The sequence below is a fragment of the Chaetodon auriga genome, chromosome 2, assembly GCF_051107435.1.
Source record: "Chaetodon auriga isolate fChaAug3 chromosome 2, fChaAug3.hap1, whole genome shotgun sequence".
Lineage (NCBI taxonomy): Eukaryota > Metazoa > Chordata > Actinopteri > Chaetodontiformes > Chaetodontidae > Chaetodon > Chaetodon auriga.
Genome location: NC_135075.1, coordinates 25,776,684 through 25,801,208, shown reverse-complemented (window position 1 = coordinate 25,801,208; position 24,525 = coordinate 25,776,684). Strand labels below are relative to the sequence as shown.

At 41.7% G+C, this 24,525-nt stretch overlaps 2 protein-coding genes across 3 annotated transcripts; both read left to right on the top strand.

The window, feature by feature from the left end:
• The first annotated feature begins 3,741 nt into the window (after positions 1-3,741).
• LOC143328269 (uncharacterized) lies at positions 3,742-15,426 on the top strand. Of its 2 annotated transcripts, none has more exons than XM_076743337.1 (6): positions 3,742-4,167; positions 6,118-6,341; positions 7,674-7,776; positions 7,919-8,014; positions 8,623-9,137; positions 9,690-15,426. In XM_076743337.1, exons 1-6 carry the CDS (start codon positions 4,126-4,128, stop codon positions 11,125-11,127), a joined length of 2,418 nt encoding a protein of 805 aa, XP_076599452.1. In that variant the 5' UTR covers positions 3,742-4,125; the 3' UTR covers positions 11,128-15,426. The 2 variants fall into 2 exon arrangements, with proteins under 2 accessions (XP_076599452.1, XP_076599458.1); XM_076743343.1 differs by having other exon boundaries at positions 4,133-4,270.
• Positions 15,427-18,277: 2,851 nt separating this feature from the next.
• LOC143329207 (uncharacterized) lies at positions 18,278-23,883 on the top strand. Its single transcript, XM_076745008.1, has 6 exons — positions 18,278-18,363; positions 18,477-18,623; positions 18,708-18,805; positions 20,746-20,827; positions 22,318-22,407; positions 22,521-23,883. The coding sequence occupies exons 1-6, from the start codon at positions 18,301-18,303 to the stop codon at positions 22,851-22,853; spliced, it is 813 nt and encodes a 270-aa protein (XP_076601123.1). The 5' UTR covers positions 18,278-18,300; the 3' UTR covers positions 22,854-23,883.
• Positions 23,884-24,525: the final 642 nt, after the last annotated feature.

Sequence of the window (24,525 nt, the reverse complement as noted above, 5' to 3'; positions counted from 1 at the left end):
CTGCTGTCAGCATGCAACAACCTCACCTTAGTACAGAAACCCGGTACAGCAGGGCACAACTAGCCTAGCTCTGTCCAAAGGTAACAACACTCACCCATCAACACCTCTAAAACTCACCAATGAACACCTTACATTTCATTTGTTTAACATAAGGATTTGGATGTTTCTGCATCCTCTGTGGACGTTATCATGCATGTGTTAAGAAGAATAAACAAAATTACAGGTCCAGCGTGTAGGATTTAGTGGCATCCAGTGGTGAGGTTGCAGATTGCAACCAACTAAATATCTGGCATCACTCCTCCCTTCCAAGCGTCCATGAAAACCTATGGTGGCTGTGAGACTAGTGAAAAACGCTCAAGACGCTCTTTAGAGCCAGTGTTTAGTTTTGCTGGGCTACTGTAGAAACATGATGGTGCAACATGGCAGACTCTGTGGAAGAGGACCCCCTGCCCCCCCTGCTCTATAAAGAGCTCATTCTACAGGAAAGAAAAAACAGTTCTCATTTTCAGGTGATTATTGCTGATGAGGACATGCTTATATTCAATTTCTGCCAATAACTGCAGCCTTGTAACTCCTGCCATGGTGGTGGTCTGACATGAGCTGCCACAGCCTTTATCCACATCTTATTTCAAAGGATGGTGGATGTTAACATGAATCCCTGTATGTACACTGCCTTCATATAGAAGCTTCTTGTGGCCTCTCAGCAACAGCAAGTGTGCTTTCCATTTTTAGATACAGACAGGTCTGTGTGTCACAGCTAAGGCTCTACAGTGTGTGTGCGTGTATGTAACTCTGACACATGCTCCCTCTCTCTCTCTTACGCCTCCATACTTCAGTACAGAAATGGCAGAGCTCAGCGAAAGGCATCCAGATGCACCCATCATCATCATCAAGACACACACACACGCACGCACACACACGCACACATGATCATCACTAACATCTGCACCACCATAGTATCACTGGCATCACTGGTATTCTGCATCGTGATGGGTCCCCTCTGCACAGATTCAGCTCTTCATGTCTTCAAAAGATAATTCAGCGACACACACACACACGCACATATATTTGGCAGGCAAGTTGGTTACCATAACAACCAAACAGTCAAAGCAGGGTCACTGAGTGAATCAGATGAAATGAAGCCTACATACATGTGTATACGTGTTACTGCAGAGGAGTGACTGTAACTCTCATATGAAGGTTTCTGATTATGTCCATTGTGGATTCGAGACATCTCTGACCGTCCTCTCAGGACTGACTGGCCGGTGGTCTGGCTGCTACTACAACCAGACTGCCAGAGAGCTGTCCCTTGTGATGTGATATTCATAAACCTCTTCTCAACTGGGAGTCACCAAAATATTTTATTTGGCATTTCTGCTTTATTTAGACAGTGACAGCTGGAGAGAGATGGGAAAAGCAGGGGAGATAGAGGATGACATGCAGCAAAGGGCCCAGGCTGGGATCAAACCCAGCGTACACCATGTACCCAGCCTTAGTACATGGTGTAGCTCTACCAGGCGAGCTACCCCAAACTCAGCAAGTTTAACACAGGAGTTGAAACTCCTGAGACCACATACTCTGCCCCATGCCCGATGTTATGTTGCTACGCTTGCAGCAGAAGGCAACAGGAGCGGTGATTTTAAAATGTCATAATGAGAGAAGTATTTTCTGTTCTCTCACAGGCGGCGTGCCGGTCAGGTCATTACTGTGGTAGGAGGAGGGTATTTTTAAAACCTCTTTTACTTCAATCAAACTGGGAGCCCTTTCATAAAACTAGTTGATTGATGGGATTTTTGTTCATGTTAATGTCCATGTTAGCTTAGTCATATTGTGAACATTTCCACCTTGGCAATAGCTGCATAATTTCAATATGTCAAAAATGTCATGTAATGACAGAATAACAGCAAACATCTTTGAGTTGTGGGCCTGGCTTTCCTCTGCTACTGTTGCTGAAGTCTGCTGTATTGGCTGCAGTGGTCAGTGTGACTGTGGGGTAAGTGAGGCCTGTGAGTATGACTGACCCCTGCAGACGCTTATAGAGCTTCTCAACCTTGAAAATGTTTTTCTTTTTCTACTGGTTTTTCTACTGCCAATATTCAAAAACTTCACAGTTGATTTCTCGCCTCAATAACTGTCAGAAGTGAATTTCATTACGAAACAGAATATGCAAATTGTAAAACATTCTTCCTCTTGCTGGCCCGCCGTTTGTTGTTGACACCATTCTGGTGCGTTGCATTGTGGGACACAGTAGGCAAGGTAGATTGGTCCAATGCACACTGGGGATTTTTGCTAAATAAGTACAACATCCTGGAAGTTTATTTTAGAAAAACATATTTGGACAGACAGCACATTTGTTAACATTATACTTTAATATTTTTATTCTTAAACAGTTGTATTTACTTTGACTTTGAGATAAAAGTCTTTGGTAATTTTGGCTGAAGTAATGTTATCTGAGGTAAGTCTGCCTGGACTTACTGAAGTGTAAACTTCCACACGCCAAACCAGATCAGGACGATGCGGCTGACGTTAGCCTAATCGCTGATACAGTAACGTCCAGGAACAGCCTCCACACCGTTGATGTTCCAGTCACGTTTTCCTAACATTACCTGCAACACCAGAAAATATGCTGACGTTAGAGCAGACAAACACTATTTAATCTCTTCCTTACACTTTTGCTTGTGTTTTTGGTTTGGAAAGATGATCAACCCTCCAAATTCTTTGTATACAGAGTATCTCCCTTAATGCACTTCCATGGACACCGTTTCAACATGTGAAGAAATCCAGACTGACAGACCTGCCAAGCTTAGTCACCGGAGCTTAACTGTGATTGGGCCATTACTGTATGAGCATATTGGCCCCATCCTGAAAAAGCTTATTTCATGTATTGCAGAAAGATGCTGTTTTAAAATACAACCAGTAAATTTTCAACTATGAAATAAATGTAAAAATGTAACCAGCTGACTTACAAGTGATATGATTTTCTACTTCTCAGATAGTTTCGAGTCACAACAATAAAGGAGCATTCCATCGTAATGCCACTTGCAGCAAATGTCACATAAATGTCAACCACAAAGGAAACATTTATGAGCCAACAGCTGTCATAGAGCCAACACCACACTAACACGGCACATTAGTGTTTCATGTCTACATAATATCGTAGTTGATACAGTAAATAGGCTATTTGGACAACACGTTTCTGAATTAACTGTATTCAAACATATTAAAAATAAAATATGCATTTACTGCAGAAAAAGACGTTTAGAGATTAAAATGAACAGCACAGATTTATTATACTTTTATTGCACAGTCATGGGACTGAAACTTTGAAATCAGCATTGTTCTGAAGTGCTTTACCCCAAGTTATCATTAACAGCTGCTGTAATTCCTACAAACCTTCTTTTTAAATTAATTTGTGCACACTGAGTTTGGGTATATTCTTCAAAATTTCAGACCCAAACTAAAACAGAAGATCTTCTGCAGGCACATTGAAGGGACTACATCTCCCAGAATGCACTGAGCAGCATCTGCTGGAGGATCCTGGATTAACAGCTAGAAGATGGATGGTTGGATGATGTGTTTCCTCTGTTACTGTGTGTATTGCTGCAGTACAGGCTCCCTCCTGCACATGTCGAGGCTTCATGAGGAGTTTCACTCAGAGAGGAAGACATCCACAGGGAGACCACTGCATCTGATTGGCTGATGACCCTTAAAAGGCCACCAATCAGACACCATCCTCACTGTGACTGCGTGTGTTTCCCTCTCCGTCTCTGAATGCACTGTGTCAGCCTGCGCATATTTTTATGTTTGCAGCACTGCATGCATGCATGAGTGCATGTGTGTGTATGTGTGTGCAGGATGCTACAATCTGGAGCTGTGAAGGAGGGGGAGGGGCGAGGATAGAGAAGCTCAAGAAATAGATGAAAAAGAAAGAAAGAGGGATACTGTAGAAGAGAAGAAGGGAGGAGGGCAGTGAGGAGAGCACAGATGCTGAGGAGAGAGTGATAGTGAAAGGCACACTGAGGAGAGATAGGCAGAGTGAGGAGGAGGGAGAGACGATCTGCTGGAGGAAGCAGCAGCATCGTTGATTTTCACAGGAACCAAGGCAGCTGCCCCGTTAGCGTGACGATGGGCTGCTGGCTCTCTGGACCGTGGATGGGTGACCAAACGGTGAGCATCCGAAGACCTGCCTCAATGCTTTAAATGATGCTATGGGTGTTTTGTGACGTCTCTTTTGAAGAAGATGGACGTGAGTTCTGTACGGCACGTTCAGGTTTGTGTGTGTGCGCGCGTGTGCGTGTGTGTAGATGCAGATGCAAAATGGCATCATTTCATGATTTCTGCATTTGTGTGTGTGCGGATAATAAGCCTAATTTATGTGTGTGCTTACATCTCAACTGTGTATGTGTATATATTTGGGTATTTTGTGCAGATATGCAGAAAATTAATGTTTGTATAAGAATTGGTTTATATTTGTCATCTTCATCTGCTGAAGGCTCACAGTCGCTCCACTGCCATCCTCTGTCTCCACACACAGGTGCCATTTTGTGCTTCTCGGCTCATGCTGTGTGTGTGTGTACGTGTGTGTGTGTGTACATGTGTGTCTGGTTGAATATAGCAGAGGGTGACTCATGGTTGTGATGTGCTGGAGTTAACAATATGTTCATGCGTCTAATTCGATGGCTGAGCTGCGTGTGTGTGTGTGCATGTGCGTGTGAAACAGGATGAGGTTCATGTTGGCTCGTAGGTGTTAACCCTTTGGTGCAAACATGGACATTGTGTCCAAATTTGTCATATCTGATTCAAATTGCCAAAATTTGACAGTTTGTTTATTGTAACGGAATAAATCCACCATCTGTCTGCAGTCTTGTGACCCAGTTGCATAATGTCGATTAATTCAGAGTTTTCAGGCTGTAGTGTGTTCAGTTTGAAGTGCATTTAAAATGGCAGCATGCAGACTAAAATTTGATTATAGTATCGCTGATGCTGTTATTCCACAATGCATGGCTGGATTACAGCATTCCTCTAGTGATTCAGTCTGTCACTTCCATGAAGTTGTTGGACTTGTGAGAGAATAGTGCAGCAGAGACTGAGGTATGGTGACTTTTAGTCCCTAGTATGGGTCGAACTCCCACAACACTGCATCCTACATTTCCCATAATGCAGCTGGATAACAGTTTGTTCTTAGACCCTCCCTGCCTGGTAAAGAACCTTCTTTAAAACTTTGCATCTCCAGTTTGTAACACAGGCTCTGTTACATATCTAAAGTGCTCAAGCTCAGGCTGACATAACCCTAACACTACAATCATCAGCTATTTTTTCAGACAAAGCTCCTCCAGAGCCACAGAGACATTATGCTCTCACGAGGTGAGGAAGACGAGTCATTCTGCTACCTGTGACCAGTAAACTGATCTACATGTTTAATACAGGTGGAGTACAGATATTACATACTATCTCTGGAGGTCATCTGGGATTCAGTGAATTAAACTGATGCAAGAACTATGAAAAAAATATTATATTGAAAAAATCAATCCTGCTCATTGATTTATAACATTGCTAACAATGGCCAATGACTGTTAAACATCTAATATTGACTAACTCTAGCTAGCGCTAATGCTAATGATGCTAAATGTTGCAGGATGCTCACTCAGCATCCAGGTGGAAAATAATTGTTGACCATTTTGTAAATTGTTTGATACCACGATTAACATCAAATTAACCAACAGAGAAAACTGAATTTGTCTCTGTTTAAGACTGAGACACTCATCATTTCTCATTAGTAACAGATGCTTTGAGATGATCAGAGGATATAGTGAGGTGTCCTTACGTGATTACTGAAATGCAACTCTTCAGCCTCTTTTAGACCCAGGTGTTGGTTTTATGACATATTTACCATTTTGTTCAGTCTCCAGCACCACACAGCAGACAACGTTAGCAACTGTCTGGTGAACAGTGGAATATCTAACAGCTCAAGACCAAACCTGAGCTAAAAAGGAGGGTGAATATTGCACTTACATTCATCAAGTGGACATGAACATGGCTCCAGCAGGATGATCATCTTTCTCTGTGTCTGCTGGACCGGGATCACACCTCTTCTTTCCCTCTGTTTCCTTGTTTCAGGTGAGTGGGCGGAGTCTCGCACACCTGAGCCAGCGGGATGCTCTGCGGATTCTGGCGGCCAGTCAGCGTCCAATCACAATGCAGATTAAGGGTCAGAGGGGGTGTGGTACAGAGGCAGGCAGGGGATCCTGGGAGCCCCTCCCCCTCAATCTGCAGCACCTCAACCTACCCCTCCCAAGGATGGGGGCAGGGCTTAACACACCGAGTCCCTCCTACCAAGACAGGTACGCATACAAAGAAAGACGATATGAGGAGGATCTCAGATTTCTGTGGGGAGTTGTTATTGCAGATTAAAAAGTTAACCTAATAACATCAACATACCATGAAGTCTTAATGACAGGTGCAGAAACTATAAACTGAGAAAGCCCCCTCTAACTAATGCCTTTATACCATGGTTTGGGTTTCAGACTCACATTGGGTAAAAATAAATTAACTGTCAATGACAATGAAATGAATGTTGACCTCATTTAGTAAAAATGTCTAATGTTCCCTTTTCAGGTATTCATGAACCCTGAATGTCAATTAATTAATTAATTCCACGCTGGGGAAATTAGTGTGACAACAGTAATAGCAGCAGGAATAATAACAATAACAATAAGAATAATGATGATAAAAAAAAAAAGTATGCACACTACTACTACAAGAACACCAGCTCTGTGAAATCCAATGGACCTGTACAGCATTTCAGCTCAGTAATGTAGTGAGCATAAAGTTATAGAGATCAATAGGTCAAAGTTATTTTATGCAAACACTGAACAATCACACTGAGCTGGATGAGACAGAACTTGCATTGCTAATGCTGCTGCTGTGCTTGAGACTGCTGTTTTCACATGTAACCACTCTGGAGAAAATACATTTTCAAGGATGAAAAAATGCATATCTACTTTAGCTGAAAGCTAAAAAATGATAGAAAAAGATTTAATTTAGGTCTGCAGTTATTTCTGAATTTCCCCACCGTGCACCTGTGCAGTAAGTACTTTCAAAGTGCTGCACACACCTCATGGGAGTATGCAAAGCAAAAGAGAAAAATATCAGGTATTCCAATGATATCTGAGGAGAACTTACTGTCACTGATCCAAAAATCAGAAAAACAGGAAATCAGTTATATTCTAATGATGGTTTTCTTGTTTATTAAGTTAGTTATGTTTTCAAGTGGAAAACAGGAATTAAAGCTTTGGGTTTTTTTGTTTTCTATTTAACAAATTAAATAAAATAACTGAATGGATGATAAACCGATTTCACGTTTATCTGTACATGGCCTCAAGCTGTGTTTTCACTCGAGAAACAGGCTCTGAGATTTGCGGCTAAAATAATTAATTTAGCTTTATTCAATTCAATATTATAATGAGAAACTCAAACTATTCTATGAGATAATTAAAAATATCTTTACGCTTTAGCTCAACTTCCACGTCCAAAGAGTGCCGAGGGTCAGCATGGCATAAATTTTGTCACTTGTTCGCATCTTTTGGAGTATATTAGATTCTGTTAGTAAAAGGATTTTAAAAAATGATTTAGTGTTGAAAAAGTCTTAATTCTGTGATCTTCATTTTTCCCAGGCATTATTACAGCCATCTGTCTCTGCCACAAGATCACTGTGAAGGAGGACGGTACAGCTACCTGTCCAGCTCCCCACAGGACACAGTGGACATCGGCCACCAGGTGACACTAAGGACACACACACGCACGCACGCACGCACGCACGCACGCACACAAAAGAAATAATTCATACAATAACTAATAACGTAATAACTCATAAACATATTGTGTCTCATTTTCTTTGTTTCACATCATGGACCCCTAGGACCCAGAGCTGACTGGGCGTGGACCAAAAGGGCAGAACTGCCTGATGGGATGTTGCAATGCAAACTTAGAAGAACCTAATGGCTGCCACAGTCAGGTATTCAAAACGAAGCTATGTCTCATATTGCTAGGGCTGCACATTGTCATTTTTCAAAAAGGATGCAAATAAAAATTTCAGTACTGATGCCAAAATAATACATTTTGTCAATAGCTTTCTTGTTCTGGGCGGAGATGGCAGAAGCTGAGTGATATATCTATTTTCTCTGTGCCATGGAGCTCTATTGTTGTCCAAAAACTATTAAAAAGACAGCAGAGAGCCATACTCTGCATAGATTGTTCTTTCATTACCATAAGCACACACACTTTTAATATATTTTGACTCAACCCACATATACAATTTAAAACAACTTGCCAAAGGACTGCAGTTGAAACTTTGCCTAAATAAATTCCATCACAAAACAAATAAAATCAGTACCAGTATCAGGCCATATTTGATCAAGGAATAAGTCAATGGACCAAGAACCACAGCAGTAATTCACTTTTAACCTTCAGTATTTGACAGATTCTCAGATGCATTTAATAATTACTCAGAAGGTACTGAGGTCCCACACACACACAGAACATAAAAATATGCAGTCATTTACAGCGTTTTGGTGTGTGTATTTGTGTAAATGACCTTGGGACTAAGGATGCCTGTTGTTACAGACGGATGATGAGGACTTCATGCTGGAGAAGCCGCTGGGCTTCCTGCCCCTCCACCACGAGCTGGACAGCGGTCTAGGCTGGACTGATGGCTCCCTCCACCAGGGGGACCTCTCTGGGCTAGAGACAGAGGAAGGTGGCCTAGAGGACTGTCATTCACATGGGGCCCTCGCACCGGGAGGCTGTGGGGGTTTCGGAGGTGGTGGCTCTCCCTCCTCTGAGTCCTTTATCTCCTCGGAGCTCAGTGACTCCGGCTTCTACAGCGTGAGCACTGGGGAGTTCAGGCACTTCCAGAGGCTACTGGAGAAACGAATGCGGCTGTACAACGCCAGGCTGCAACATCAGGGTGAACCCTGTGAGAGGCGAGAGCGGCGTGACAGCTGCCCCAAGAGCCACCGAGAGTTGCTGGAGGCCATTCCTGAGGCGCTGACCATGCAGCCTCAGTGTCAGCACCTGCAGCTCGCGATGGAGGAGAGCACTGGGTCCATTATGGACCTCCCACCCCGCGGACTTTTCAGGTACCAGCTGGTAGAATAATTGCCCCTTTTCACATGGTTCTGTCAGACTAGTGAAAAGACAGTTTTTCTTATCTAATACCGGTACATTTTAACTAATTAAATGACTATAAAATTAGCCACCAACACCATGTGTTCTTCAGTGACACCTGTAGACAGTGACAATCAGAAGAAAGTATTGAGAGGCAGTATGGACAGTACTGAGCAGAATTTAGTGCCTGTTTAAACCAGTTTAGACCCTTTTAAAACCAGCCTAACTTGTCTAATAATGTGTAACTAGTTTGAAGACTCCAGTTAGCTAACAGGGCACGGTTAACTAATCAACAGCAGCTAGTAGCTACAGGTAAAGATAGCTACAGCAAAGAGAACAGTGCTATAGCTAATGGGTACTTTGGTGATATGCTGTCCCTTATTTTTCTGAAGTGACCTTTGACAGGTGGCCAGTTCTTACACACTGTACCTTTAATGTAGTTTAACAGAAGTTTTCTAGAGTTAACAAAGCTGAACAGTTCAAAACCACCCCTTGACTTCTGAACATCGTGTTTGTACTTCCAGGGTTTCATCTGTCCAGTTCCATAAAGCTGATCGACCCTGTCTGAACCGTCACAGCTCCAGCAGTGGAGCCCTCTTTAACCCCTCCCACGCTGCAGTTTCTCGAATGACAGCCCCAGTCCTCTCCACCTGCAGCACCCCCTCCAGCCACCGGAGACCACAAGTACCCATGCAGCAGCACCACCAGGGCTCTAGTTCAGTGGGTATGCTCAGGAGAAGCCGGACACTGCACCATCGCCCTCCTCCGCAGGAGTACCGCCGCCGGGCGAGCCATCCAGCTTCCCCCTCCTATTGTGCAGCAACCTTGCACCACTGTGGAGGTGTCACACCATGTAATGTTCTGCCGCTGGGTTTGCCGGAGGAAGGTGAGCTAGTGGCAGGAGTGATGGCTTCCCACCCAGCAGGCCTAGCCCTCTCACCGCAACAGCACCCCGCCACTCTTGGGCACATTAGGGGTGCCAACACCCATGAGAGATGCTACGACAACAATCCCAACAACCAGATCCCTCACCATGACTGGTGGCACTCACAAGAAAGACACTTGATGCCTGAACCTATGGTGGCAGAAAGGGACAGAGAGATTGAGAGGGAAATGGAACAAAAAAGGCAAATGCAGAAGGAGAAAGAGCTGGAGAGAGAGAGGGAGGCACAGATTCAGGAGGAGATGGACAGAGAGAGGCAGCAGGAGCTGGGCAGGAACCGAGCCAGAGAGCAGCAGCACCTCCAGAGTTTGGTCCACCCTCCTGAAACTGGCGATGTCAATGACACCTGGCCGAAACCGGCCAGCCGTCAATCCCAGGGTGGTGGAGGAGCCAGAGGTCTCTACAGTACCCTGGAGGGACACCCAGGGGCTTGCTCTGCTGCTGGATGGGATGCAAAGAAAGGACACATGAATGTGAGTTCAAGCCCGAATCCCAGTTCTGGTCTGCAGCCAAAACTTGATATTAGCTCCAAACCCAACACAACATCACGGATCTCTAGGAACCAGCTCCTGAGAGACCGGGCTTCTCAGCTAGCGGATGAACGCAGTGGGATGAGCACAGATGAGGAGACCAATACTGACATGTTGATGGGTCGGTATTGGAGTCGAACGGAAAGGAGGGAACACTTCCTGTTGGCCCGCGAGCAGAAGCAGCAGCAGCTGCAGGCCAGAGGAGTGGCTATGCGAGACGGCATCAACAGGGGAGGAGCCGTCATAGGAGGGGGAGGAGCCTCTGTTGGAGATGGAGGTATGCTGGACAGCAGAGGAGGTGGTGCTTTTGTAGAAGGGCGGGGCAACACAGTCCTGGAGCTGAGTCAGAGGAAGCTGAGTCGTATGAGGAACAGGAAGCTGTTGGATGACTGGACAACAGTAGAGGAGCTGCTTACTCATGGGACCAGGCTGGACAACCAGGAAGAGATGCTGTGTCCCAGCTCCCTGCTGACAGTCACCACTGTCTAACTGCATGGACACCATGTGTAACTGTACTGTGCGTGATTGAGTGTGTGTGATGTCAAACCAACAATACAACATTTGAGTAAATCGTCTTGTGTCTTTTCCAGATTCAGAGGTAAAGATGAACATCAGCTTCATCTCTGTGTGTCCAGTACAGAGACAGGTCCAGGATGTGTTTAGCCTAGCTTAGCACAAAGGCTGGAAGTTGGGGTAAACTGCTAGCTAGAAAAAAATGATTTCCCTACAACTCCAAAGATGTCTGATTTGAAGAAACTTAATTTGTCATTCTTGGATTAAGCTATTTTAAATAACAGTGCAAACTGTACTTTCATACAGCACCTGCATCTGCATAGTCACACATTTTGTCATCAAGCTAACTGAAGACCAAATTGTACTTTATGCTGCTGTGGGTCTGCAAGGGTGTGAGTGATGCCATTTTCATCTGCTCATGTCCATGTATACCCCGTGTGGATGTTTTTATGCCACGTCAAATTTAGGACTGCACAGACTATATGCCATCTGCCCTGCTGCCTGTGTTCTCTATGGAGTATTTTAGAGACTTCAGTTACGTGTCCATTACGAAGGACAGGTTACTCTTCATCTCTGTACTTGAAGCACAAAGACAAAACTGATATCTTTGCATATGACTCTGGGACAGAAAACATAAGGATCTATGGAAATGTTGGACTGTTCCTTTAATGAATGTGTGTGTGAAAGGGAGCCTCACTGTTATCGCTGTACATCACCTCAACTGATAGCTTTATGTGTGGGTGTGTCACCACTGTACAGCACTATGGACAAAATGTGTGTGTCAGTGCATGACGCTTTTAATGACAAACAACCGAACAAGGTCAGATGAGTGTGTGTGTGTTTGCATCACGTGTTTCATATTACATCTTATGCTACTTTTATTTCACAGAATCTTAGACAAAATTACAAAATTTGGGTTTGGACTCAAATCCTCAAACAGACCATGAGTTTTCGGGTAGCAATACTGTTCTGCGTGTTGTACCTGGCTGTTCACGATAGGTCATAAACTACTACTTTTACATCAGGGCCACAGAACACATCAACTGTAGCAATGCAGGCAATGACAACTGAGATTTGATACCAAATCCTGAATGGTTTTTATAGAAACTCTGTTTACAATTAAAATATCAATCGGTGGGAGCTTTTGTAACTAAAAATGATTTAAAAAAACACATGGCCTGATTTACTTGCTTGTGCAACACTAGTCAAACCGTGTTAATCAGGGATGGGAAGCAATGAGCCACGGTGGTTCGCAGAGGATTTTGACCACAGCTTTGTTCTGTAAAATCAGCTCATCTGAGTTTATGCCGCATTCATGTCATATCATTGAGACTCTACTTATGTGCAGCTGAGTTTGAACTCATGTTCAAGTCAGCCTCCAAGCTGAAATTCTGAATTGGAGGCATCAGGAACTTCAGACAGCTATGATATGTCCCACTTGGTGAAAAGAACTAAATGTCAGTGACAGTGGCAAAACGGATGCAAAGTCATGACCACTGGCAGTTACATTTAAATAAAATCCACTATTAACAATTGGTGCCGATAATTAAACCGGACCAATACATTCCCACAATTTGTGTTACAAACTTGTATCATAAATTCTTAACACTGTATCATATATCTTAATACAAGTAGTATGATGAAAATACCTAATTTACACTTAATGACTATTTATATTGTGTGCGTACAAGGCCAGCCACAGACTTGTTTGAAATAATGCGTGGGTGCCAGGGTAGGCGGCAGCAGGCCAACGCTCTTGTGACTGATATGGTGTGAATGCAGCATTAGCTTTGGCCCATCATGGCTCATGGTTACCTGTTCCTGGTGTTGTCTTTACTGTTGGCGGGATGTTTACAGATCTACCTACCCAGGTAACAGCTTATGCATGTTTACTGAAATCTACAGTGATGCGTTGACTGTGTGAAGACCATTTTAAAGATGATACAGCTCAAGTCAACTTTATGTTGGTACAGACTGCTGCAGTGTCTTTACAGTCAGGACTGACCAAGCTCAAGTCAGCATTGTCGACATTCCACTAAAAACAGGTACAGTGTGAGTACATCTGAAATCTACTGATTCCAGGTCTGCAGTTCGGGAAAATGTGCAATAATACCTCAAGCTAGTTTTAATATGATAATGACAGTGACGTGCGTGACCTGTCAGGTTTCCATCGAATGCAGTAACTTGTTTTAAATCAAACAGATGCACAAAAGTGACGAGTCACCACAAGTGCACAGTAATCCTATATTCTAAAATGGTAAGAGCAAAGGTTATTGTAGATATTTACATTATTTCTTTACATTGCTTTCCATCAGAGGGACCTAAGAAAACAACTTTTTGCACATCATTTTTTATACGAAACGTTTTCCCTACCTTTCTGTACCAGGGACTGAGGCCAGTGGAACGACTGTAGATAGAACGACAGTGTGTGTTGATGTTTATAAACTATCATAATGATTTATGGAGGAAAAAAAAATCAGTTTATTGTCATTGTGTTGGACATATTTCAATATTTTTCTTGTGACGGTTACGAAACCAATGTGAACAGTTTTTATGATCTTTAAAAATCAACTTAATTTACTTAAAAGATGGTGAAACTTTGATTTACCATTTTCACAGTGAACACAAAATGTGAATATTATTGTCTATTTACATGGCTAAACTGAATTTTACTGTTGTTTTGTGTCATTATGACATGTACATATTGATTTTGTCAGAAGGTGCAGATGAAGTTGGAGTTAGTTACAGGATATGCTGATGCCATCAGACGCCTCCAGTGGTCTATCATGTGATTCTGTAGGTTAATAGCTGTGTTATGGAGGCTGTACATACAGCACAGAGATTAACATAGTAGTATTAGTAAGTTTAACACTCACAATATTGTCAAAATTCATGGAAAGTGGTTCAGTTCTGAATGTTAAATGTGGCATCCATGAATTATGAGTAGGCTCACTGACACTCTACAGCTTAAAGGAACACTGCAACATTTAATACACCTCTTCTTGTTCTCTCCTCTCCAGAGTCAGATGCTTCAGATGGATATCAGCTTCATTTCTCTGTGTCCATGACAGAGATGGGTCCAGGATGTTTTTAGTCTGGCTTAGCACAAATACTAGAAGCAATGCCAACAACTCCAAAGCTGTCCAATTTAAATGTTTGATCTTACTAATTGACCAAACCAGATAAGCTGTGGTTTTACAGGATGTATTTAGATTAGCTGGAACAAAAAGTGGAAGCAGGGGGAAGGTGCTAGTCTATTTCCATCCAAAACAAAACAACGCTAGCAGTACTTTGAGCCAATGTCAGTATGCTACCATGCTCACAATCACAATATTAACTTGCTGATGTTTAACAGTTCCATCTGTGGCAACTTTGCTTTTTGAGTACTGACTAAATTTCATAGTGTCATGACTTACTACCTCATTTCAGCCATTGTTAAACGACATTACCAACATCTTTTTCCTACTGAGTAAAATGTCTGCTGTGAAAAAACTACAAAATCAAAGTGAAAACAAAACTCTGGGGTTCTAGTCCACAAGTCAGAAAATCTAATTCAAAATCTGGAGATCTGGAGCCAGGCTAAGCTGGCTGTAGTAACCACATGCACTCAAATGCATCTCAAATGTTCTGTGGGGTTGCCAGCCCTAACCAACTGGTTTGTTTAAATCAGACAGCTTTGGAGTTGCTGGAAGGTGGATTTACTCTTTTGACTCAGCTTAGCTAGCAATGTCCGCTTGCTTTCAGTCTTTTTGCAAAGTGAAATACGTCCTGGGCTTATCTCTGCACTGGGCAAACAAAAATGAAACTGATAACCATCTTCTCATCTGACTCTGGAGATAACAGGGAAAAAGAGGATTTACAGAAATATCAAACTGTTTGTTTCAAATATGTGGAATCAAACCTCCACCCTGTTTGCCTCCACATTTTGCTTCTCTCTCGGCTGTGACTCAAATAGTCTGAATAATGGATGACGAAGGAAGAATTTTTCCTTCCCACACGCCCCCCCTTCACTCTCTTTGCTTACGTTACACAAGGACACAGAGAGCTGAAAATAGCGCTGCTGTCCTCATGTGATGTGAAATTAAAAGCACACTGAAGCGGAGACACTTGCTGCTGGGGAACTCAACACTTGTTTTACTCCATCTGACAATCCCTCCATCCAGCCTGCAACACCACCTCCATCTGTCTGTGCAAGGGTACTTTTCACAATGGCAAGCTTTTTGGGATATGATGATGTACATGTGATTGTAATAAAGAGATTTTAATTAGCTATGACATAGTGGTTTTGTGTTTTTATTAAAACATTAACAACGCATTGCTGCTGCTGGGAGGTCTTGATGTTCAGATAAAAGCAGTAAACTTCAGGCTGTTTTAGTTTACCTTCACTCAGTGGTTCAATGACAATGAATACAGGCATTGCAGTGGGTCAACAAACTCAGTGGGGGCGTTTTCAATGAGTCATAATATTATTACTTATAAGGCTATTTATTGAGATACATGCTGTATGGGTGTGGTGACCTGACAGGGGTCCAACTGGGATCAAGACATCGTCAATTTAAAACAACAGCTGGTTTGAAGCCAGCATGTAAGCATAACATTATTAATCAAGTATATTACACAAAGTATTTCAATAATTGTTGCCTACAGTGACATACTACCCACAATTACACTTTACACTGATGTTTTTATTTAGATACATGTGAGTTGTTGGTTATTTACATCCTACAGGATTTAAGTGAGTCATACACTTTGACTGTACATTGAGTCTATAGTCTGCTGCACATGTGAGATGGGTTTAAGTTATTTACCCACTCCTTGGCCTGTTCCTCTGAGATCTATATTGTCCCCTTTCAAATACGACCATGGATACCCCACTCTCTGATTGGCTAAAAACTGTATGAAAACTCAACCAGATCAAGAACCACCCATTCATGTGGAAACGCTCACTCTCTGCTGGGTCATCGAACAGCAGCCAGACTCCAAGCTGGAAAAAGCAGACACCCTGGAAATGAGACTTTGCCTCCTGAGACTGCAGCGGGCACATCCAGCTGTGAATCAGCTGTTGATCAGGGCTACTCCAGATGTATCCAAGAGGTGGAACACTTCCTGTCCAGGGAGCAGGTGAAGACACAGTCTTCTGAATAACTTCAACAAACTGCAGTCGTCCTCTGAAATGAACCTGAGAGAGGCTGACCTCTGTCATCTGAACTCCACAGTCCAGTCCTGCATCACCGAAGACAAGACCCCAGTCAACAGCACCGCCCGGAGGCTTTGGTAGACACCTACAGACTGGGTTACTACCAGATAAACTCTGATGACCATATTGGCCAAAGATTACCAGAATCAATTCTCTGACTTATGACTGTATGGACAGAGGGCTCTTTAAACATTTGCGTACACACTGCATATTCAAAATGTTCTTTTTGAGAAAAGCATGTCCTTGAGAAAAAGGGAAATGTGGGAAACTGTCTTTAACATAAAGAAAGAGCATCATTAATGCATGTTTCTAGAATCAAAAGTAACATAAATGAGCATTTACTACTCTGCACAACTGTATATCACTTTCTGGTGGTATGAGATGGAATGAAACCAACTCCTTTTCAGTGATCATTTGATACTCTAATTGTATCTGTGGTAGAAATTCTTGTGAGCTGAAGGAAGGAGTTCACCAGGAGACTTAAGATGTCTTATGCAGAAGAATTTATTGCAGGCTTGATGCATCAAGGAGAGGTTGATGAGCAACACAATTTCCACAAGTGAACCAAGGTAGTGCCACACCAAATTCTGAAGATGTCCTTTCTAATGGGGTGTATTAAAACCCTTAATGTCACATGTTTTCCTTTCTACTCCTTGAACTATTCCCTATTATGGATATTCTAGACTTAGGTTCTTCATTTGTCGTACTCTACTGGATAGCCAAAACCAAACAATAGCTCCTACCATACTTACGTATGCCCTGACCTCCAACCCTCTAACTGACGACACTTTGATCTAACTCCTTATTAAAATGTGAACTCGAGCAATCCTCCTTGAATTGGTCCGGTCTATGTCTGTACAGTTTATCTATAAGACCTTGGCTACCTCCGTAGAAAGAACAGGGGGACAGACTTCCTATCTGCTGTCTGCTAGAATGGTCTCTCTAAATATTATGTGAATGTGTCTCTGTCTCAGGTCTCTGTGTTGTCCAACCTTGAGACGTTTGGGCGCCTAACTGTACAGAGGGCCTGTGAGAGAAAATTCCCTCACAGTATCCGGTTAAAGAATGGTAAAATAGTTCCCAGTGAATATCAAATACTACTTTGGTTGAATGCCCATCCCCAATTACTTAGTGATAATCTTAACCTGATCTGTTTGAAGGTCAACTTTTCTCCTTCACTTCTGTTAACAAATGCAGATAAAGTCCATTTTGATGTGAGCGATGATTAATGTCAGACTGTACTACTCAAACTCTTCTCAAATTGCGTAGTGTGCCTTGGAGATGTTACAAAGTTACTGTGATGTATCCTCACATATTCCTGTCTCCAGCTGAAAATTTCATACTTAATCAAGTTTGTTTGAATACATAAAAACACAACTGACCAGCCATCAGGCAGAGGACACACCTGCTACATCTGGACATAGTCTGGAGTATGACTGTCTCAGTTTAATCATAAATAAAAAATAACCATCTGATGTTGTCTGCAAGCGGCTGTTTTGAATTCAAAATAAAATTAAAACGTGGTTAAAATTGATATATTATAACACTGCATACACCACAGTAATGGTCGATAAAGGATGTATAAACTTATACCCACAAAGGTGAAAGTGTGAATATCATAGTGTGTGCTGAGTTTTGCTCTCTCTACAGGGTCACCACTTTCCCAGATTCACACAGAGCTCCGTCAGTCTCTCTCCATCACTCCTACAGTCCTCCACCTGTTCCCCTGAGATCTAACCATTGTCCATTTCTAACATGACCAGTGAACATGTGGCCGCTCAGCATATGAATTACTCTTGGTAGGCTCTCTGATTGGCCTGAAACTGTGAGAAAGTCCAGCCAGACCAGGACCCACACATTCATATGGAGATGTGGGACTATAAAGAGGAGGGATGAAGCCAGCACAGATCACATTCTCTCCACAGAGACCTCTACAGCACAGACATCCAGCCATGGCACCTACAATCACTGCAGCAATGACCAATTCTCAGGACCATCTGACTCTGACCCACAAGGTAAATTCAAGATTCAACACGACTGAAATATTGTTAATGAGAGGTTGTCTTCATTCATGTTTACACTTTACTCCAGAATAAGATGATTAATGACTTTGTTCTTCTCTCTGCAGCTCAGAAAGCCTCTGGTGGAGAAGTTACGCAGAGAGCGAATCAACAGCAGCATTGAGCAGCTCAAGTCTCTCCTGAGTCCAGAGTTCATCAAACAGCAGCCAGACTCCAAGCTGGAGAAAGCAGACATCCTGGAGATGACAGTTTGTGTCCTGAGATGACTGCAGCAGCAGAATCAACAGCACAAAAGTCTTCTGAACCACTTCAACGAGCTGCAGTCTTCCTCTCACAAGAACCTGAGAGAGGCTGAATTCTCTCTGCCGAGCTCCACAGTCCAGACCAGCATCACCAAAGACAAGAGTCCAGTCAACAGCGCCCCCTGGAGGCCGTGGTAGACACCTACGCACTGGAGTTACTACCAGACAAACTCTGATGACCACATTGGTCAAAGATTACTGGACTGAATTCGTCTGAGTTTTGTGAAAGTGTTCTTCTGTGTGTACAGAAGGTTGTATTTTGTGTGTGCTTCTTTGTGTGAGATGACATTTCCTGAGGAAATGACAGCAACAATATCTTTCAAGCTAAGAAAGAACATCTTGTCATGCATGTTGCATGAACCAAATCTGATTGCATCGGCAATTATCATTTTGCCTCACTGAACTTCATGTGTTGGTGGTATACGCTATGGTGACATTTGTTGTCTTTTGATTGTTATGAACATTGTGATCACAAACTTTTACTGTCCTTTTTATGGACATATTGTCATAACGGACTTAAATCTCTCTGATTACTCAAAACTGATCTGTTGTAAGATCCAAATATTTATTCTTTTATTTGAAAAGGTTTGCTGAATGTCACAATTGTCCTGAAGACTTTCATACTTTACTGCGCATCAAGTATAAGTATAATGCAATAGTGATGTTTGTTAACTCTTGATTGGTTAGATTAGTAATGATCATTTTGGTCATAAATCTTATTTGTCCTTTCTATGAAGATTTTGTCAAAATGGACTTTCCCTCACTTTATGTGATTACTGAAAAATGATCTGTTTTAAGATCAATATGTTTATCTTTTTACTGTGAAAGGTTTCACATGTTGAGAATCAACTGAATTTAATTCTTATTAAGAATGATGTGATCTGCTGCAAGGTCAGTTTTTATTAGGTTTTATTTTCTTCACAAAGTGAAAATGTTTTGATCCACGTGGAAAAAAACTCTCAAAAAGACTCTGTGTCCTGTACTGTATCCTCTAATATTGTAAATCATGTGTCTTTTATGAAGACTGCTGTTCCTTTACTCTCTCTTAGTAGTGGGCAGAAATCTACAAGTTGTTGTGATGTATCATCACCTGTAGATGGAGCTCCTTACTTTATGTGGCTCATTGTGCCTTGATGAATAAAAAAACACTACAAGCTGAAAATGTTGTGTTCTCATGTCATTGTGTTATGGTTATCCTATTTATTATGATGAAAGAGTCTTTATTTTGTCATTTTCACTTAGTTGATAGAGGTCTCCATCATTGTTTCTACCTCTGATTGACAAACCAAGATACAATTCTGAAGTCAGCACATACAGAAACTGTTTCTCCATAACATCCCTGTTTAATGTAAAACTAAGAATAGTAATGCGGTTCACTTAAGAGTTTTGACAAAGAGGGATTATCCATGTCACTGTATCGATAAGAAGGAACACAAGTCTGGAATTTCCCCTCGTGGGACAAATAAAGGAATATTGAATTGAATTGAAGTCTGTAAGCCAAATAGAGAAATGTACATTTAAACAACATTTTTGCTGCACCATTATTTTGGCATAAGTTTCAAATTGAAAAGTCCAAAGTTAATCATTTAACTCTTAAAAGAGCTCAGACATTGTTTCTTCAGTGATGCATAATAAGACACACTTCTATTGTTCCTCCGGTGGAAGCAGTAAAAGGACAGAGTGTGGGAAACCAGAGGAAACTCCCTCACAGAGCCCTGTGGGACAATAGATCCAGACCTTTGCCCTGAGGAGACAGAGGTTACAAGGGAACCTGGCTCAAAAAATACAAACATCTTTATCTGTTTCAAATCATAGATTCAAGTTTTTCTGAATATAAAAATCTCTCAACAGTTTTACATACTGTATATTGCCACTGTACCTCTCCCTCCATATACTATACATGGAGAAGCAACGGGAAGTGTGGAAGACCTGAAGTTCCTTGGACTCTTTGTGTCAAATCAGCTGAAATGGACCTCCAATACCTCACCCTTACTTTAAAAGACACCACAATGACCTTCATCAGAATTCTGAAACTAACCCAGTTCCCACAATAACTGTTGCTGAATTTCCACAGGGGCATCACTGAGAGCATCCTGACAGTGTGGTATGCAAGAGGCTCCGCCATCGAACAGAGGGACCTGCGTCATGTGGCGAAGGTTCCCCCTGGACACTACATATGCCAGTGAACATTTGTGACATTTTGCTTTTGAACACCAGTCAATAGAAAAAAGAATACTGTTGAGTATTTAAGAGAGACAGGTCAGTAGTTTTCTGACTGAATATGACCACAGCCAAGAATCGCGTGTTGAACTCAGTGTATGTTGATATTCACTGAGAGGGTTTTTCAAAAGTTCACATGACAGACATGGTGTGTCCGCTGATTTTGGTAACTTAAATTTTGACTTTAATTCTTAAACTGAATCTTGATGAGCTAGAAATGGTAAAAAGAAACAATAAAAAAAAGACATAATGACCTCCATGTGTTAAAATGAGAGGCGTCATAAATTATATTTGGATTGAGGCACATGCCTTCATATCTGTCACGGAGTGTGGGAAAACACTGGAGAGCAGAGTTTAGCGTGACTGACATTCTCACCCCAACCAGCAGCACACTTTTCTCTAAAGGGATTTGGCACACTTCAGGAAACAGCTGCCTCACCGTCCCACCCTCCTCTATATGCTGAAATTTTTATTCAGTTACTGATAAAAATGAATGGTTATGATTGGATGGTCAACATGTGTGACTTTGACTGGAAGGTGACAGTATAATTTGGCAAATCAATTGAACTGATTCTTCGTGATAAAGTCTTCATCATAATTTCAAACTTAAAACACATTAGAATGAGCCAATGGTGTTCCTTCCCTCCAGATGGTTGGTGACGTCACGCTCTGTTTCTACTACAACACACGTCCAGCATCAGTCACAAAAGCTCCATTCAAAGTCCTTCTGGTGTTCATTGACCACAGCATTCAAGGAGTCAGTGTGGGAAAGTGAGATCAATGTTCTACCCACACTGACTACAAGACACGAGTCAGAGGACAGTGCTACATCTGGACAGCAGAGTGATTGCTCTCAAGTTTGCTCTTAAATAGCTTTTCAATACATTTGGTGCATCACATTCTTTTTAATACCCAAGAGAACTGAATTTGAAAGTATCTGAAGTATTTTGAATGAAATGAATATTTAAAAAAAAGGCAAAATAAAAAAAAAAAAAAAGAATCTTCGTGAAATATGAAGACAAAATAGAGGCATTAATTGCAAAGTCTAGATTAAAATAACGGTCGACTATAATGACATACAAAACTCATATACTGCACCATAAATGTTATTCCATCACGTGTGTGATGGGATGATGAGCGTGTGCTCAGTCAAAGTCATTGATCTCAGCATCGGGCAGCAGATCTGCTCTCTCTACAGGGTCACCACTTTCCCAGATTTTCCTCCACCTGTTCCCCTGAGATCTAACCATTGTCCCCAAGGCAATAACAGCATTCAGTGTGTGTAATCCACTATTGTCTCACCAAGCTCTCTGATTGGATGATACTGTGAGAAAGTCCAGCCAGACCAAGACCCACACATTCATATGGAGATGTGGGACTATAAAGAGGAGGGATGAAGCCAGCAGAAATCACATTCTCTCCACAGAGACCTCTACAACACAGACATCCAGCCATGGTATCTGCAATCACTGCAGCAATGACCAATTCTCAGGACCGTCTGACTCTGACCCACAAGGTAAATTCAAGATTCAATACGACTGAAATATTGTTAATGAGAGGTTGTCTTCATTCATGTTTATATTTCACTCCAGAACAAGATGATTAATGACTTTGTTCTTCTCTCTGCAGCTCAGAAAGCCTCTGGTGGAGAAGTTACGCAGAGAGCGAATCAACAGCAGCATTGAGCAGCTCAAGTCTCTCCTGAGTCCAGAGTTCATCAAACAGCAGCCAGACTCCAAGCTGGAGAAAGCAGACATCCTGGAGATGACAGTTTGTGTCCTGAGACGACTGCAGCAGCAGAATCAACAGCACAAAAGTCTCCTGAACCACTTCAACGAGCTGCAGTCTTCCTCTCACGAGAACCTGAGAGAGGCTGAATTCTCTCTGCTGAGCTCCACAGTCCAGACCAGCATCACCAAAGACAAGAGTCCAGTCAACAGCGCCCCCTGGAGGCCGTGGTAGACACCTACACACTGGAGTTACTACCAGACAAACTCTGATGACCACATTGGTCAAAGATTATTGGACTGAATTCGTCTGAGTTTTGTGAATGTGTTCTTCTGTGTGTACAGAAGGTTGTATTTTGTGTGTGTTTCTTTGTGCAAGATGACATTTCCTGAGGAAATGACAGCAACAATATCTTTCAAGTTAAGAAAGAACATCTTGTCATGCATGTTGCATGAACCAAATCTGATTGCATCAGCAATTATCATTTTGCCTCACTGAACTTCATGTGGTATTAATTGCAATTCATGGTAGTTTACGCCATGGTAACATTGTTGCAATTTTGTTGTTAGTGATCATTGTGATCAAAAAACGTTTACTGTCATTTTTATGGACATATTGTCATAATGAACTTTGATTCACTTTAATCTCTTTGATTACTCATAATTGATCTGTTTTAAGATCCAAATGCTCATTCCTTTTATCTTGAAGGTTTGCTAAAGGCCACAATTGCCAATGATTCTTTTATTACTCACTGTGCATCATGTATTTGTAAAATATAACGCAACAGTGATGTGTGTTACCTCTTGATTCGTCAAGAGACTGTCAAAAAGGACTTTCCACTCACTTTACAGGATTTTTGAAAAATGATCTGTTTGGAGATCAATACGTTTATCTATTTTACTGTAAAAAGTTTGCTTAATGTCTCATTGTCAGTTTCCTAGTAACATGCTGAAAATTAACTGGTTAAAATCAACTTAATGGTTATCAACAATGTGATCTGTTGTAAGGTCAGTTTTTACTGTTTTTGATTTTGTTCACTGAGTGAAAAAGTATTGATCCTTTTGTACAAAAAACTTGCAAAGTGAGTCCTCCAGTACTGTAAATCATTTGTCTTTAATGAAGACAGCTGTTCCTTTACTCTCTCTGAGTACAGTGTGTCTTGTAGAAATCTACAAGTTTTTGTTGTGATGTATCATCACCTCAAGTTGGAGCTTTTGTATACCTTATGTGGGTCATTGTGCCTTGTTGAATAAAAAACATTGCCAGATGGAATTTTCTGTTCTCATGTCATCGACTGTCATGATTAACCTCTTTATTACAAAGAAAGACAGAAAGACACTTCTAGATTTGTCAGTTTTCGCTTAATGATAAAGATCACAATCATTGTTCCTATTTCGGCAGACAAATCAAAGTAAAATTCACCACATACAGCAATCATTTACACAGAACATAACTCTTTGGGATAAAATTACATATATATTAAAGAGGATGAACTGATATGTTTGATAAAGAGAGATTGTCAGTGATATGTATCTTGATATGCAGCCACTCAAGTTATCAAACTAAGTAAAAAAGCTCATCATAAAAAGACGTTAGTTGCACCAGCTTTTTGGTCTAACAATCAGTTTCAGGTGCTACAACATAAAATGAGAAAAACTTCCAATTCAAAGACAATTTGTCTGGAACATTCCTTTGGTATAACATCACTTTCAGTTGTCTTAGTGGACAAAGTTTACAGTTAACAATGTCCATCTTTAAAGAGCTCAGACATTGTTTCTTCAGTGATGCATAATAAGACACACTTCTATTGTTCCTCCAGTGGAAGCAGTGAAAGGACAGAGTGTGGGAAACCAGAGGGAACTCCCTCACAGAGTCCTGTGGGACAATAGATCCAGACCTTTGCCCT